General features: G+C 40.2%; 1 protein-coding gene across 5 annotated transcripts in view; it reads left to right on the top strand.

Moving 5' to 3' along the window:
• Positions 1-5,534: 5,534 nt before the first annotated feature.
• Positions 5,535-16,681, top strand: part of LOC118223777 (immunoglobulin kappa light chain-like) — a 29,627-nt gene continuing 18,480 nt past the window's right edge. Inside the window, exons 1-6 of one of the 5 annotated variants that reach the window (XM_035410758.1) lie at positions 5,535-5,609; positions 5,758-6,105; positions 6,768-7,121; positions 7,421-7,528; positions 8,692-8,741; positions 8,930-9,095. In XM_035410758.1, coding sequence (XP_035266649.1) covers positions 5,567-5,609; positions 5,758-6,105; positions 6,768-7,121; positions 7,421-7,528; positions 8,692-8,741; positions 8,930-9,058 — 1,032 coding nt within the window. In that variant the 5' untranslated portion in view covers positions 5,535-5,566 and the 3' untranslated portion in view covers positions 9,059-9,095. Of the gene's footprint in view, positions 5,610-5,757; positions 6,106-6,767; positions 7,122-7,420; positions 7,529-8,691; positions 8,742-8,929; positions 9,096-15,595; positions 15,801-16,314; positions 16,669-16,681 lie in introns of those variants that run through there. The other 4 variants (XM_035410760.1, XM_035410757.1, XM_035410761.1 and 1 more) reach the window with 4 other exon arrangements.

The following is a 16,681-nucleotide window of genomic DNA, read 5'->3' as shown; positions in this document are numbered from 1 at the left end:
TGATTCACTGATTAGATGGAATCATGATGTTTTGCAATGTACTGTTTTTGTGTTTCAGGGGTAGTCAATGATAAAAGTAAATAATAGATCCATTAATTTTGGGGTTCACAGGCATGGTACCTGCTGGGGAAAGTTGGGTTATTTCCCCAACTGTTTATGAAAGGTCAAATTCTGTCCTGACCACTCTTCACACATTGCAATAGTCATCACATACTTTGGTTTGCAACAGGCCACCACTGGTCAAATTGCATGTGTTGATAATTTTATTAATGAAAAGAAGCATAATTTTGTCTGAACTATTCCAGCTGAGAATGGGCTGGCCCTCAATGGCCCTGTTCGTCCTGAGACTTCTTCCCATTGGGGAGATTTTTCTTCCCTCTATTTGAGTGTTTTTCTTCTCATTGGGGTTTTGTTGTTGTTTTTTTATTCTGCTGTTTTTTGTTTTACCTCAATTGCTCTCTTTTTTAGGATCACACCTGTTTCTTGCCCAGTGTTCTTTTCTGGATCAACTGTAAAGTGCCTTTGTGACAGTGTTTTGGTAAATAAAGCTCAATACAGTTAGCATGAAATCTCGAGGGTACAAACTCAAACATGACATGTTTTTATAAAAACTGTAATGCACAATTACTTTACATTTTCTGAATTTAACGGATTGAAATGTAACATGTGCACAAATTTGGGTATCCTGTCAGTTAGTGGTTAGTAACAACTCATTTGGCAGAAATTACACCTTCTAAATGTCTCTTGTAGCGAGCTAACAGTCATTCTATTTTTGCCTAAGAATTTTACCACACCACCCCAATGCAAAATAGATCCACTCCCAAGCTCTCTATATCTTCTCTCCAATGTAGGTTGTTGTGGCCAAAGAGCTCTCATTTTATCTGTCCAAAGCACGTTGTGCCAAAATGCCTCTGGCGCGTCTAACTGTTGTGTCCGTAGCTCCTTTGCAGTGATGTGTAAGTTTTGCTTTGCATACATAACCAGTCTATAGGCAGTGCTACTGGAGTTATTAGGCTATCACTGGTGTCGAAATGACTCCATATATCAGACAATCAGGGTCTATAAATGAGATACATTTCTATCACAATGCATCTTACTGTATCAATACTGTCATTTAAAATTTTACTGAAAAATTTTCTCCACATGGATATGTTTGGACATCCATACCAGGGCTGGATCTGGCACATCTACCAATATGTGTGCCACTGCTTAGCCAGAGAAAACCTTGTTGTGGATTAGGGTACTCTCCTGCATGCTTTTGATCAGCTGGATATGCTTTCTGAAGGCTAGGCCTCTTGCTAGCAGAGCCCTTCCTGTACCTTCAGAAACAAAAACACTTCCTGTATGCACAGCGACAGCTTTCTTGCGTTCTCAGTTATTGATGCTGTGCTGCACATTTTAGAACAACTGGGCACATGTTCAGACACAATGACTCAGTGGCAGATTCCTTCCTGTGTACAGGGACAGACCATGAACAGACTCCCACATGTTCATGCACTTCCTGCTGAGATGCCTGTCCGGTGTTCACAGGGGCCGATAATCTAGAGAACACGGAGAGAGTAATGCCCTTACCCAGAATGGACTTGCATCTATAAAGTATTTAGTTTTGACAGCATAATATTAAACAATGACCCTAAAATAACAAAATGGAGGCCTTAAAGGTCACATGGACAGATACCTTTGCCTAATATGCTTCCTGCTCTGAGGTCACTGCACTGCTTATTGTTTCTGAAGGCTTTTACACATGGCTCTCTCTTTCATTACAAGTAAAATGTGTTTGTTTGTTTCAGACTGCTCTGTTGTGGTGACAGGGGAGGTCCAGTTATTTTCCACTCACAGCCTTATACATTCAGCTCTACACACACCAGAGCTACACAGGAAGACTGACCTGCAGCTCCTCCCTCTCTCAGCGCTGAAACCACACTGACGCTCCGATCAAATTTATTCACTTCACACCTCAGACCACCTTTCCATTACATGAGACCAGAAAAGAGCGGCTTAGAAACCAGTGCGCTTATATTTACAATCTGTCTCCAAGATTTAAATACATACTCAATAAGTCTGAAATGATGTGATCACTCAGCATCTTGATCATTCCCCTCCTTTTCCTGCCCTGATGGTACGTTCCATGTTCATGTGACCAGCTGTGGTGACACGGCCCATTAAAGTGTTCTACTCATTCAGGACATGCAGTATTCTTCGAAATGAATGTATGTAGTGAGTAAAGTCTAGAGCAGAATGGACTCACATGAAACTATCCTTGTATCATGGGGGAGGTGGGGGGGTTTGACAAACAGGGTGTGAGTGCATAGCTGAGGGGGAAGAGAGAGTGCGTGCCTGTGTGTGTGTGTGTGTGTGTGTGTGTGACCAAAGAGAGCAGTATCCTAGCAAGTTAGGTTCCATTGGGTACTAGGGGGCAGGGGGCAGGGCAGTATTAATTATTGTCCAGTACTGTTTTTGTTTCCTGCTTATAACGTCTTTCCTTTGAGAGTGTGCTTAAGATCACGCTTTGACACCTGCTTGCTGGTCTGAGGGGGGTTTTTGCACAATGCTGGAGGTGCTGCTCTCTCTGTGGTTTGATCGGACTCTCTGGCCACTGACTCAAAACAAAACCCCTGAGCTCTGCCTTTGTGGTTTCCTGCATACACCCCTTTCATACGTCACCTAATAAGCCCCCCCCCCCCTCTCTCTCTCTCTTTCTCACCCCTTTCATATGTCACCTAGTAAGGCCCCCCCCCCTCTCTCTCTCTCTCTCTCTCTCTCACCCCTTTCATACGTCACCTAATAAGCCCCCCCCCCTCTCTCTCTCTCTCACACCCCTTTCATATGTCACCTAGTAAGCCACCCTCTCTCTCTCACTCTCTCTCTCACCCCTTTCATATGTCACCTAGTAAGCCCCCCATCTCTCTCTCTCTCTGTCTCTCTCACCCCTTTCATATGTCACCTAGCAAGCCACCCTCTCTCTCTCTCTCTCTCTCACCCCTTTCATATGTCACCTAGTAAGCCATCCTCTCTCTCTCTCTCTCTCTCTCTTTCCCTCTCTCCTTCAGAGGGATCTGAACCATCTGTGCTCTCGTGATATAATCAGTGATTAAATGTATTAGCCCACAAACTGAAAAACTACTGAAAAAACTTCATTTAAAAAAACAAAACAAAACAGAAGGAGTAAAATGGAACCTACAATCATGCAGAGGCAAAAAGTCAAGAGACACCAAAAAACACAACGTTTCACAATAAAAGAAAAGGATCCTTACAACAGTGAGGAAGGCCCTTTTATAAGGCCCAGTGATTAGGCGATGTGTATCTATCTCTTTCCTCCTTTCTCTCTCTACATTTCTCAGCACTTCAGAGGGCTGTAAGAAATCTTTCACTTGCAGTTTGAAAGCTTTATAATCATGGTTTTTCGTTAGCCATTTCATTAACTTTCACTGAGCTCAATACAACATTTGACATGTTGGTAAAATAGGTGCTTAAACACTGTACAAATATAAACAATTTTATTTAATACCTAACAAAGTTTAGTATCCAATGACTCTTCTTAATAATACGTTTCACCTTATAGCCCTTCTGATGCAGTGCTGGGGTTGGCCACTGTATGACAGGGTGGAAAAACTTAAGTAAAAAATATACTTGGCCTTATTTTAGTCCAGGAACTGAAAACAACAGAAAACATTTCATTAATAAAAAGATTCCGCAGAGGCCAAAAGTCCACAACAAATAAAACTTCAAACACAAGAGCGACCATTCAGAAAAAAGACTCCTTACACCTGAAAGCAAGGCCCTTTCATAATGATTAAGCAATGAGGAGCAGCTGGCCTAATTACAATGAGCCACACCTGCCCCCCTGCCTGTGAGAAGGGCAGGTGCTGTCCATGGTCTTGTTTTAAATTAAAGTGCTGGTTGCAGTTGCGCAAAAAGACTAAAGGAACCCGTTTTGAAAAAGTTTAATTGCTGCTCATGCATGTCATGTATTTTGAGAGCCTAATTTATGATGTTTAAAAATGTATTTATATTTAAAAAATGTATATACTCTAAGTTTAAATGCAAATAGATTGAACTGACGCTTCATTGAGACACGGCCAGGAGAGATAACAGAGGTAGTTCCCATAATGAGGGCATTGTGATGTCATCCAGTGACAGAACCTCAGGCCTCTGACATTGACACCCTGGATATGGACAATCTACGTCATGTATGTTATTGCTGGTACATTGCTCATTATATGATGAGACAATATTTCAGTAATAAATTATGAGGTGTGGAATTAGAAATCATTAAATTACATATTAAAAGACACCTCGCCCTAGCTTCAGTGCAGTGCAAAATCACAATATAAGATCAGGTGTGACATCACAGTATGAACATTCCAGTGAGCTGCCCAATGTTCTGAAGTAATTAGCATAATCAGCCATTCTAACATTTCTTGACCACTTTTTTATGTTATCAGATGAAAGAAGGTGAAAAATTGCAAAAATGCCTGTGAATGCAGATTCCTAGCCCTGTGCAGCTACGGGAAGCACTGACTCCTACTGTCCCATCCCAGAGAGAGCAGAGAAATTCAGCACCATGGACAATGCACACACAAACACACACGCAAACACACACACACACACACACGCACACACACACACAACAATACACACACACACCCAGACATATACACACACACACACACATACACAAACACACAACCATACACACCCACACATATACACGCGCACACACACAAACACACAGAGACACACAGACACACACACACACACACACACACACACACATAACCATATGCACCCACACATATACACACGCACACACGCACACATACACACACACAACCACACGCACACACATTTACATACACAAAGACGCACAACCACAGATACACAAACACACACACACACACACAAAGGCGGACACTCATACACACACACACACACACACAACCATATAAACATACACACACACACGTACACACACACAACCATACACACATACACACACACACACACACACACAACACACAAACACACACACACACAGAGACATACACCTCCACAAATACTTGCGTGCACATACACACATACACACACACACACACACACACATACACAGAACCATACACACCACACATACACACACGCACACACACACATATTAAAGCGTAGTACGAATTAAGGTGCCATTTTCAATCTAAAGTTATTCTTAAAGTAGCCTATTTAAAACTATGTGAGGACTTCCACATTACTGCACTGTAAATAACAACTGAATTATTATTATTATTTGACCTTTATTACGCAGGATGGAAATAATGACAACAGTGTTCTTTTTTTACACTGATGGTGTGTATCAGCGGATGCTTGCACCACTCTTGTGCACCCAATAATTTGCTTCATTAAACAGCCAATCAAATCTGCCCCTGACATGTGACCTCCTACTGTTCAGTGAATGACAAGAAATTATTATCTCAAGTCCTCCTCTTATCTGTACAGTTTGAGTTTTACAGCGCAGAGGACAAACAGGGTCTCAGGCAGAGGAGAGTCTCCAGAAGAGGAGAGTTCAGATACAGTGATGCCACCACTCTGTGCTGTTTTTGTGCTTTTCAGCAAAGTCTGTAAGTGTATAATTTGTATTGACTTGTCAGACAAAATAACTTTACATTGGGACTGTATAGACCTATTTATACAGAGATTGTTGTGGTTTTTAATTGCGTATTTCACACTGCCATTTGCATTGAAATATTGTTTTCTGTCGTCTTACAGATGGTCTGCTTGGGAATATAATTCAGCCTGACACGCTGGTGCGAGCTCAGATCGGAGACACTGTGACTCTCCCATGCATCTACTCTGTAAACGTTTTTGATATCAGTTGGTATAAGCAGCCTCTTGGACAGAAGATTCAGCACATTGCAGTGCAAGATGTAAATAAAAATGATACTCAATTTTTCAATGAGTTTAACAACAGTAAACGCTTCAGTGCTAAAGGAACAAAGGGGATCTTTAACCTGACTGTGTCACAAGTAGAGCCATCAGATTCAGCCACATACCACTGCGCTACGACGCCCTTCAGAGAGACCATCTTTGGAGATGGAACGACTCTAATGGTGATGGGTAAATATGAACCTAAAATGATGCTTTACAGTAGTTACGGAGTGTAGCACAGTGGGTAAGGAACTGGGCTTGTAACCGAAAGGTCGCAGGTTCGATTCCCGGGTAAGGACACTGCTGTTGTACCCTTGAGCAAGGTACTTAACCGGAATTGCTTCAGTATATATCCAGCTGTATAAATACAATGTAAAAGTTGTGTAAGTCGCTCTGGATAAGAGCGTCTGCTAAATGCCTGTAATGTAATGTAATGTAGTTACAGGCTTGCAACAAAATACTTTGCTCACTGGCACAATGCCAGTGAAATATTGCAGAAAAGTGTTATTTTTATAAATAAATAAACATCTGGAATATGCTTTTTAAAAGTGAATTTAAATTATCCTAGGAAAGCAGATTTTTCTTTTAGGGTAGGGTTAGCCAAACTCTGTGTTGTGTGTTTGTGTATTGGATCAGTGCTATGTTAAATATATATTAAGGTATGCTGTTGATTAAGACATTGCATGTTAAGCCAAACACTGTAAATTTGCATTATGATTTTTTAAAGTCTTTAATGAAACATCACAAATAGACAATGTGTTAATCATGGTAATAACTGTAGCAAAGCACATATATAATGATTGAGTCCAAGCATATGTCCTGTTATGTTATTAATTGTTAAAATTCTTCAGGTTCAGAGTCACACAACAGGACAGTAGAACTGCAGCAGCCCGAGTCTGAGTCAGTGCAGCCAGGAGTCTCTGTGACTCTGCAGTGTACAGTACACACTGAGACCTGTGCAGGAGAACACAGTGTGTACTGGTTCAGACAGGGCTCAGGAGAGTCCCCTCCAGGAATCATTTCCACCCATGGAACCAGGAGTGATGAGTGCCAGAGGAGCTCTGGGGCTGTGTCTCCCACCCAGAGCTGTGTCTACAACTTCCCCAAGAGGAACCTCAGCCCCTCTGATGCTGGGACTTACTACTGTGCTGTGGCCACCTGTGGGGAGATCCTGTTTGGGAACGGGACCAAGCTGGATGTTAAGGGTAAGAGAAAATGCAATCACATAGTAAAAAGTATTTTCTTTGTTCATGCTTTTTTTTTTGTTGATGTTTTAAATCATTTAAACCATTAGAGCATACAGACTTCATCTGATATTATTGGATTATTGTTTCACATTTTCTAATTCATGTCTATATTGTAAGTTGTAAATTGTTTGCCTTCCCTCGTTTTCATTCTCATGCTGATCAGTTCGTTGCACAGGTGTTCCTGTCAATGTCTTCATATGATCTTATTAATATTTTTCATGCAGGGTGTTTACTAACTTTTTCTTTTAAAATGTCAGGAAATGAAGCCCTTCCTCTATATTGCTTGGTGGGAGCTTTGATGTTGAGCGTGATCCTAAATATTGTCTTCATTCTGAAATTGAGAAAAAGCTGTGAGAATTGCAAAGGTAAGAGACAAAGTTATCAATGTGCGGTATATGTCATGATTATCTTGTACAACACATTTTCAACAAACAAGTTTTTGTTCAATAAAATCAGACTAGTATGAAACATGCAAGATCGTAAAAATACTCAATATCGTAAAGGGCGCAGAATCAAGAAAAGAATGTTGGCCGTAAAAATATGTCAAGTGTTAACTGCAAAGTAGTTGGCTTTCAAAATTTGACAACAATTTTGTCATCCACATGTAAGGCCATTTCATTAATAGCATGCAGAAATATTCATATACAGTCCTTGTACAGTTCTATAAAACAACCTCAGGTGAAGTTACTCTGTTGGTGCAGGTGACCGTCTCCCACTGCTTTTAGATACATGCACATCATGTACGCAGATCGCATGTAGAAGAATGCCAGATGCCTCTTGAATTTATGACAATTCAACTTCTGATAAAGATTCCAATGTTATATATATATATATATATACATTTTTTTTTTTGCTACCAGCTGGCACTAACCAAATTGTAGACAAAATAGCTATAATGTGACCCCAAGATTCTTTTAAAAAAATTATTGAGCAGAAGTCAATAAGATTGAGTGCGGAATAAGCCGAATTAACTGGCATCCCAAACGAATTGAAATACTTTTCAAGTGATAAGTAATCTCCATTGAAGCCTATCCTGATTCCCTGGTGATGATATAATAGCTGCATTCTTCAGATATACTCCTTCTCTGAGCAGCAACTAACGGTCCTACTGTGATGAATATAATTGACTATATGAAATACTACTAGCAGAACTGCTACGACTGCTATGAATATCATGGTTAATAGTAACAATAATGGTAATAATAATAATAATAATAATAATAATAATAATAATAATAATAATAATAACAATAATTATTATTATTATAAGAAGAAGAAAAAGAATGCAATTCAACACAATTTTATTTCTGTAGTGCTTTTTACAGAGAACTGTCACAAAGGCACTTTACAGAGTAGCCAGAAAAGAGACAGAGCAAAAAGAACATAAAAAAGAACTGGAACAAGAAGTACAAAAAGAAGAACAGCTTTTTTATTTGATTGTACACCATTCAAATTCAGAGCATAAACTGAGTAATTAATGTCTTACGCCCACCAGTGGCTTATGCGCATTTTCATTTTACTGACACAGGAGCTGCATCAAACAACCAGGAGAGCGTTGAAGACATGGCGAGCAAACAGGTTAGAATATTAACTAGCTAACTAACTAACTAACTAATTAAAATAAGTAAATAACTAAATAAATAAATAAATAAATAAGTAAATAAATAAATAAATAAATAAAGTCAATTTCTGAGATGAATATCCGTGATAAATTATTATCAGAATGAGGCGTAATCATATGTGCTGTGTCGTGTTTTTCTTTTTAGAGTCAAGAGGCAGCAATGAATTACGCTGCTTTGACGTTCACCACCAAGAACCCCAAAGTGAGGAGGAACAAGAGGGAAGTGGAGAAAGAAACGGTTTACTCAGATATGAGATTTAGAGACTGCGAGTGAAGCTTTCCATAAAAATGTATTTTTGTCATAAGAATAATCAAACTGTTCCCTCACTAGAGTTGATGAACATTATGCCATGTGTGTGTAAATGATCTCACATTTATTGGATTTTCCAAGAGCTGTGCTTGTTCTTATATTTTTGCTGTTTTTCAAATACACAAAGTAGGACTTGTACAGAATACTCCCTGACAGTGTCTGATAAATGGTCCTCAATGTGTTGAGTCGGTCTGGGGCAGTGGTGTAGTACATTGGTTAGGGAACAGGACGCGTCACCTGGTTCTCAGGTGAAGCACAGTCCTCATACCTGTTCCATTGAGCAAGGTTGTTAACCCCAGTGACTTCAGTATATATTCAACTGTATAAAACTCAACCGTGTTCACAGGTTAAATTATGTAAGTGTCTGCTAAATGATATCCCAAAGAGATGGGAGAACATTAGGACTTCAAAACAAGGGCAGACTGTTATGTCTCAGCAGTGATTCACTGATTAGATGGAATCATGATGTTTTGCAATGTACTGTTTTTGTGTTTCAGGGGTAGTCAATGATAAAAGTAAATAATAGATCCATTAATTTTGGGGTTCACAGGCATGGTACCTGCTGGGGAAAGTTGGGTTATTTCCCCAACTGTTTATGAAAGGTCAAATTCTGTCCTGACCACTCTTCACACAATGCAATAGTCATCACATACTTTGCTTTGCAACAGTTTGGCCACCACTGGTCAAATTGCATGTGTTGATAATTTTATTAATGAAAAGAAGCATAATTTTGTCTGAACTATTCCAGCTGAGAATGGGCTGTCCCTCAATGGCCCTGTTCGTCCTGAGACTTCTTCCCATTGGGGAGATTTTTCTTCCCTCTATTTGAGTGTTTTTCTTCTCATTGGGGTTTTGTTGTTGTTTTTTTATTCTGCTGTTTTTTGTTTTACCTCAATTGCTCTCTTTTTTAGGATCACACCTGTTTTTTGCCCAGTGTTCTTTTCTGGATCAACTGTAAAGTGCCTTTGTGACAGTGTTTTGGTAAATAAAGCTCAATACAGTTAGCATGAAATCTCCAGGATACAAACTCAAACATGACATGTTTCTATAAAAACTGTAATGCACAATTACTTTACATTTTCTGAATTTAACGGATTGAAATGTAACATGTGCACAAATTTGGGTATCCTGTCAGTTAGTGGTTAGTAACAACTCATTTGGCAGAAATTACACCTTCTAAATGCCACCTGTAGCGAGCTAACAGTCATTCTATTTTTGCCTAAGAGTTTTACCACACCACCCCAATGCAAAATAGATCCACTCCCATGCTCTCTACATCTTCTCTCCAATGTAGGTTGTTGTGGCCAAAGAGCTCTCATTTTATCTGTCCAAAGCACGTTGTGCCAAAATGCCTCTGGCGCGTCTAACTGTTGTGTCCATAGCTCCTTTGCAGTGATGTGTAAGTTTTGCTTTGCATACATAATCAGTCTACAGGGAGTGCTATTGGAGTTATTAGGCTAACACTGGCGTCGAAATGACTCCATATATCAGACAATCAGGGTCTATAAATGAGATACATTTCTATCACAATGCATCTTACTGTATGCATACTGTCATTTAAAATTTTACTGAGATATTTTCTCCACATGGATATGTTTGGACATCCATACCAGGGCTGGATCTGGCACATATACCGATGTGTGCCACTGCTTAGCCAGAGAAAACCTTGTTGTGGATTAGGGTACGCTCCTGCATGCTATAGAACAGCTGGACATGCTTTCTGAAGGCTAGGCCTCTTGCTAGCAGAGCACTTCCTGTACCTTCAGTACCAAAAACACTTCCTGTATGCACAGCGACAGCTTTCTTGTGTTCTCAGTTACTGATGCTGTGCTGTACATTTTAGAACAACTGGGTACATGTTCAGACAGAATGACTCAGTGGCAGATTCCTTCCTGTGTACAAGGACAGAGCATGAACAGACTCTCACAGGGGTGTTCACAGGGGCCGATAATCTAGAGAACAAGGAGAGAGTAATGCCCTTACCCAGGCTAGATTTGCTACTGTAAAGTATTTCGTTTTGACAGCATGAAATGATTACAGTGGCCTTCGAATCTTACATGTGCAACATTACTGGTATTTTACCCCTCACCATATTCAAACGACATCACACATAAATATAATAAAGATGGCGAATGCTGGAAATGCATGTGATTTAAGCACAAAGAAATTTCGACATGTTTTTGAATGAACTCGATTGAAATTAATGCTAATTAAATAGTTGGGAAAGAGACATTTTTCCAGACTGGGTTCGAGAAAGGCTGTTTCTCCATTCTTGTGGCTTTTATGCAAATGCTATTTTCAAGAAGTATACAACTTTTTGTGTCTTAAGGAATGCTCTTGGGAGACAATTTTTGTTAGATTTTTTGAAAAAATGTCATCCAAGTCGAATAGTGACAGTCAAATAATAAAATACACACATTTAATGTCACATGGAGTGAAACTTTGGCTGATATGCTTCCTGCTCTGAGGTCACTGCACTGCTTATTGTTTCTGAAGGCTTTTGCACACGGCTCTCTCTTTCATTACAAGTAAAATGTGTTTGTCTGTTTCAGACTGCTCTGTTGTGGTGACAGGGGAGGTCCAGTTATTTTCCACTCACAGCCTTATACATTCAGCTCTACACACACCAGAGCTGCACAGGAAGACTGACCTGCAGCTCCTCCCTCTCTCGCTGAAACCACACTGACGCTCCGATCAAATTTATTTACTTGACACCTCAGACCACCTTTCAATTACAACAGACCAGACAAATGTACAATTTATAGTACATATGGGACAAAAGGTCCATATTGCTCTCTATAATTAGCGCATGTAATTTTATATTTTACATGCATTATCATTTGCAGGTCTTATGCTGTTTATTCTTAGTTGCATTATGATGTACAGCAAGGTCATCATAACCTTCTTTTACAATGTGTGTAGTCCAGTGTTTTACCAGTATGGAGGAGCACAACATAGTCATTACATTATTTACAAACCTGACATTATGATGATAATAATTAATGAAACTACGATCTGAAATTGTTGTGCGGCACACCTTATTGGTCTGATTACGTTGTTTTGGACATGTTCTTCAGTTTGTGTACACCTTTCAAATTGTTGATGTACTGCTTGCAGTGTTGGATATCATTATACATAAAATACTCAGTGAAGTGCACATCATTATAAGATGTAAATATACACTCAATAAGTCAAATAAAAATACTGAAATAATAATTTTGTTCAGCACACACATCATGAAATGCATCATGAAATGCATAGCATTGTGATTATTCCCCTCCTTGTCCTGCCCTGATGGTACATTCCATTGTCATGTGACCAGCTGACTCATTCAGGACATGCAGCATTCTTCATAAATGTATGTGCTGAGTAAGGTGTGGAGCAGAATGGACTCACATGAAACTATCCTTGTATCATGGGGGGGGGGGTTTGACTAACAGGATGTGAGTGCATGGGTGAGGGGGAAGAGAGAGTGCGTGCCTGTGTGTGTGTGTGTGTGTGTGTGACCAAATAGAGTAGAATCCCTGCAAGTTAATTTCCATTAGGCACTGTTGGTTGGGGGCAGGGCATTGTCAGTATGAACTATAGTTCACTGTTTATAACCTCTTTCCCTTTGAGAGCGTGTTAAAGATCATGTTCTAAGAACTTCTTTCCTGGTCTGAGGGGAGTTTTTTGCACAATGCTGGAGGTGCAACTCTCTGTGGTTTGGTCTGACTCTCAGGCCACTGGCTCAAAACAAAACCCCTCTGCTCTGCCTTTGTGGTTTCCTCTGCATGCACCCATTTCACACATTACTTGGTACCACCCTATCTATCTCTCTCTCTTTCTTCGGTTCACTCTCTCTCTCTCTCCCTCCCCCTCTCTCTCTCCCTCACTCTCTCTCTCCCTCCCCCTCTCTCGCTCTCTCTCTCCCTCCCCCCGCCCTCTCTCGCTCTCTCTCTCTCTCTACATTTCCCAGCACTTAGATCATAGGGCTGTCAGAAATCTTTCACTTGCAGTTTGAAAGCTTTTTTAATCGTGGTGAGTCATTAGCCATTTCATTAACTTTCACTGAGCTCAAAACAACCTTTGACATGTTGGTAAAATAGGTGTTTTAACACTGTACAAACATAAACATATTTATTTAATCCATAATAAAGTTTAGTATCCAAGGACCCTTCTTAATAATACCTTCAGCCTTATAGCACTTCTGATGCAGTGCTGGGGGTGGCCACTGTATAACACGGTTGAAAAAATTAAGTAAAAAATACACCTGGCCTTATATTAGTCCAGGAACTGAAAAACAACAGAAAACATTTCATTAATAAAAAAGTTCCACAGAGGCCAAAAGTCCACAACAAACAAAACTTCAAACACAAGAGCGACCATTCAGAAAAAAAGACTCCTTACACCTGAAAGCAAGGCCCTTTCATAATGATTAAGCAATGAGGAGCAGCTGGCCTAATTACAATGAGCCACACCTGCCCCCCTGCCTGTGAGAAGGGCCGGTGCTGTCCATGGTCTTGTTATAAACGAAAGTGCTGGTTGCAGTTGTGCAAAAAGACTAAAGGAACCCGTTTTGAAAAAAGTTTCATTGCTGCTCATGCATGTCATGTATTTTGAGAGCCTAATTTATGATGTTTAAAAATGTATTTATATTTAAAAAACGTATATACTCTAAGTATAAATGCAAATAGATTGAACTGACGCTTCGTTGAAACACGGCCAGGAGAGATAACAGAGGTAGTTCCCATAATGAGGCCATTGTGATGTCATCCAGTGACAGAACCTCAGGCCTCTGACATTGACACCCTGGATATGGACAATCTACCTTATGTAAGTTATTGCTGGTACATTGCTCATTATATGATGAGAAAATATTTCAGTAATAAATTATGAGGTGTGGAATTAGAAATCATTAAATTACATATTAAAAGACACCTCGCCCCAGCTTCAGTGCAGTGCAAAATCACAATATAAGATCAGGTGTGACATCACAGTATGAACATTCCAGTGAGCTGCCCAATGTTCTGAAGTCATTAGCATAATCAGCCATTCTAACATTTCTTGACCACTTTTTTATGTTATCAGATGAAAGAAGGTGAAAAATTGCCTGTGAATGCAGATTCCTAGCCCTGTGCAGCTACGGGCAGCACTGACTCCTACTGTCCCATCCCAGAGAGAGCAGAGAAATTCAGCACCATGGACAATGCACACACGAACACACACGCAAACACACACACACACACACACACACACACAACAATACACACACACACCCAGACATATACACACACACACACACATACACAGACACACAACCATACACACCCACACATATACACGCGCACACACGCAAACACACACACACACACACACACACACACACACACACACATAACCATATGCACCCACACATATACACACGCACACACGCACACACACACACTACCACACGCACACACATTTACATACACAAAGACGCACAACCACAGATACACAAACACACACACACACACACACAAAGGCAGACACTCATACACACACACACACACACACACACACACACACACCCATACACACATACACACACACACGTACACACACACAACCATACACACATATACACACACACACACACACAACACACAAACAAACACACACACACACAGAGACATACACCTCCACAAATACTTGCGCGCACATACACACACACACACACACATAGACAGAACCATACACACCACACATACACACAAGCACACACACACATATTAAACCGTAGTACGAATTAAGGTGCCATTTTCAATCTAAAGTTATTCTTAAAGTAGCCTATTTAAAACTATGTGAGGACTTCCACATTACTGCACTGTAAATAACAACTGAATTATTATTATTATTTGACCTTTATTACGCAGGATGGAAATAATGACAACAGTGTTCTTTTTTTACACTGATGGTGTGTATCAGCGGATGCTTGCACCACTCTTGTGCACCCAATAATTTGCTTCATTAAACAGCCAATCAAATCTGCCCCTGACATGTGCCCTCCTACTGTTCAGTGAATGATGAGAAATTATTATCTCAAGCCCTCCTTTTATCTGTACAGTTTGAGTTTTACAGTGCAGAGGACAAACAGGGTCTCAGGCAGAGAAGAGTCTCCAGAAGAGGAGAGTTCAGATACAGTGATGCCACCACTCTGTGCTGTTCTTGTGCTTTTCAGCAAAGTCTGTAAGTGTATAATTTGTATTGACTTGTCAGACAAAATAACTTTACATTCCGACTGTATAGACCTATTTATACAGAGATTGTTGTGGTTTTTAATTGCGTATTTCACACTGCCATTTGCATTGAAATATTGTTTTCTGTCGTCTTACAGATGGTCTGCTTGGGAATATAATTCAGCCTGACACGCTGGTGCGAGCTCAGATCGGAGACACTGTGACTCTCCCATGCTTCTACTCTGTAAACATTTGTGATATCAGTTGGTATAAGCAGCCTCTTGGACAGAAGATTCAGCACATTGCAGTGAAAGTTGTAAGCGAAAAAGTTCCTCAATTGTTCAATGAGTTTGAAAACAGTAAACGCCTCAGTGCTAAAGCAGCAAACGGGAGCTTTAACCTGACTGTGTCACGAGTAGAGCCATCAGATTCAGCCACATACCACTGCGCTATGATGCCCTACAGAGAGACCATCTTTGGAAATGGAACAACTTTAATGGTGATGGGTAAATATGAACCTAAAATGATGCTTTACAGTAGTTACAGGCTTGCAACAAAATACTTTGCTCACTGGCACAATACCAGTGAAATATTGCAGAAAAGTGTTATTTTTATAAATAAATAAACATCTGGAATATGCTTTTTAAAAGTGAATTTAAATTATCCTAGGAAAGCAGATCTTTCTTTTAGGGTAGGGTTAGCCAAACTCTGTGTTGTGTGTTCGTGTATTGGATCAGTGCTATGTTAAAATATATTAAGGTATACTGTTGTTTACGACATTGCATGTTAAGCCAAACACTGTAAATTTGCATTATGATTTTCTAAAGTCTTTAATGAAACATCACAAATAGACAAATAGGCAGTTTTGCATGCATTGGTCACTAATCCAGATTGGGAAGTTCAGCCACGGCCTAGATTCAATACTGTGTTAATCATGGTAATAACTGTAGCAAAGCACATATATAATGATTGAGTCCAAGCATATGTCCTGTTATGTTTTTAATTGTTAAGGTTCTTCAGGCTCAGAGTCACACAACAGGACAGTAGTACTGCAGCAGCCCGAGTTTGAGTCAGTGCACCCTGGAGACTCTGTGACTCTGCAGTGTTCAGTACACACTGAGACCTGTGCAGGAGAACACAGTGTGTACTGGTTCAGACAGGGCTCAGGAGAGTCCCCTCCAGGAATCATTTCCACCCATGGAACCAGGAGTGATGAGTGCCAGAGGAGCTCTGGGGCTGTGTCTCCCACACAGAGTTGTGTCTACAACGTCCCCAAGAGGAACCTCAGCTCCTCTGATGCTGGGACTTACTACTGTGCTGTGGCCACCTGTGGGGAGATCCTGTTTGGGAACGGGACCAAGCTGGATGTTAAGGGTAAGAGAAAATG

Source organism: Anguilla anguilla, chromosome 3, assembly GCF_013347855.1.
Source record: "Anguilla anguilla isolate fAngAng1 chromosome 3, fAngAng1.pri, whole genome shotgun sequence".
Classification (NCBI taxonomy): domain Eukaryota; kingdom Metazoa; phylum Chordata; class Actinopteri; order Anguilliformes; family Anguillidae; genus Anguilla; species Anguilla anguilla.
This window is presented reverse-complemented; position numbering and strand designations above follow the sequence as displayed.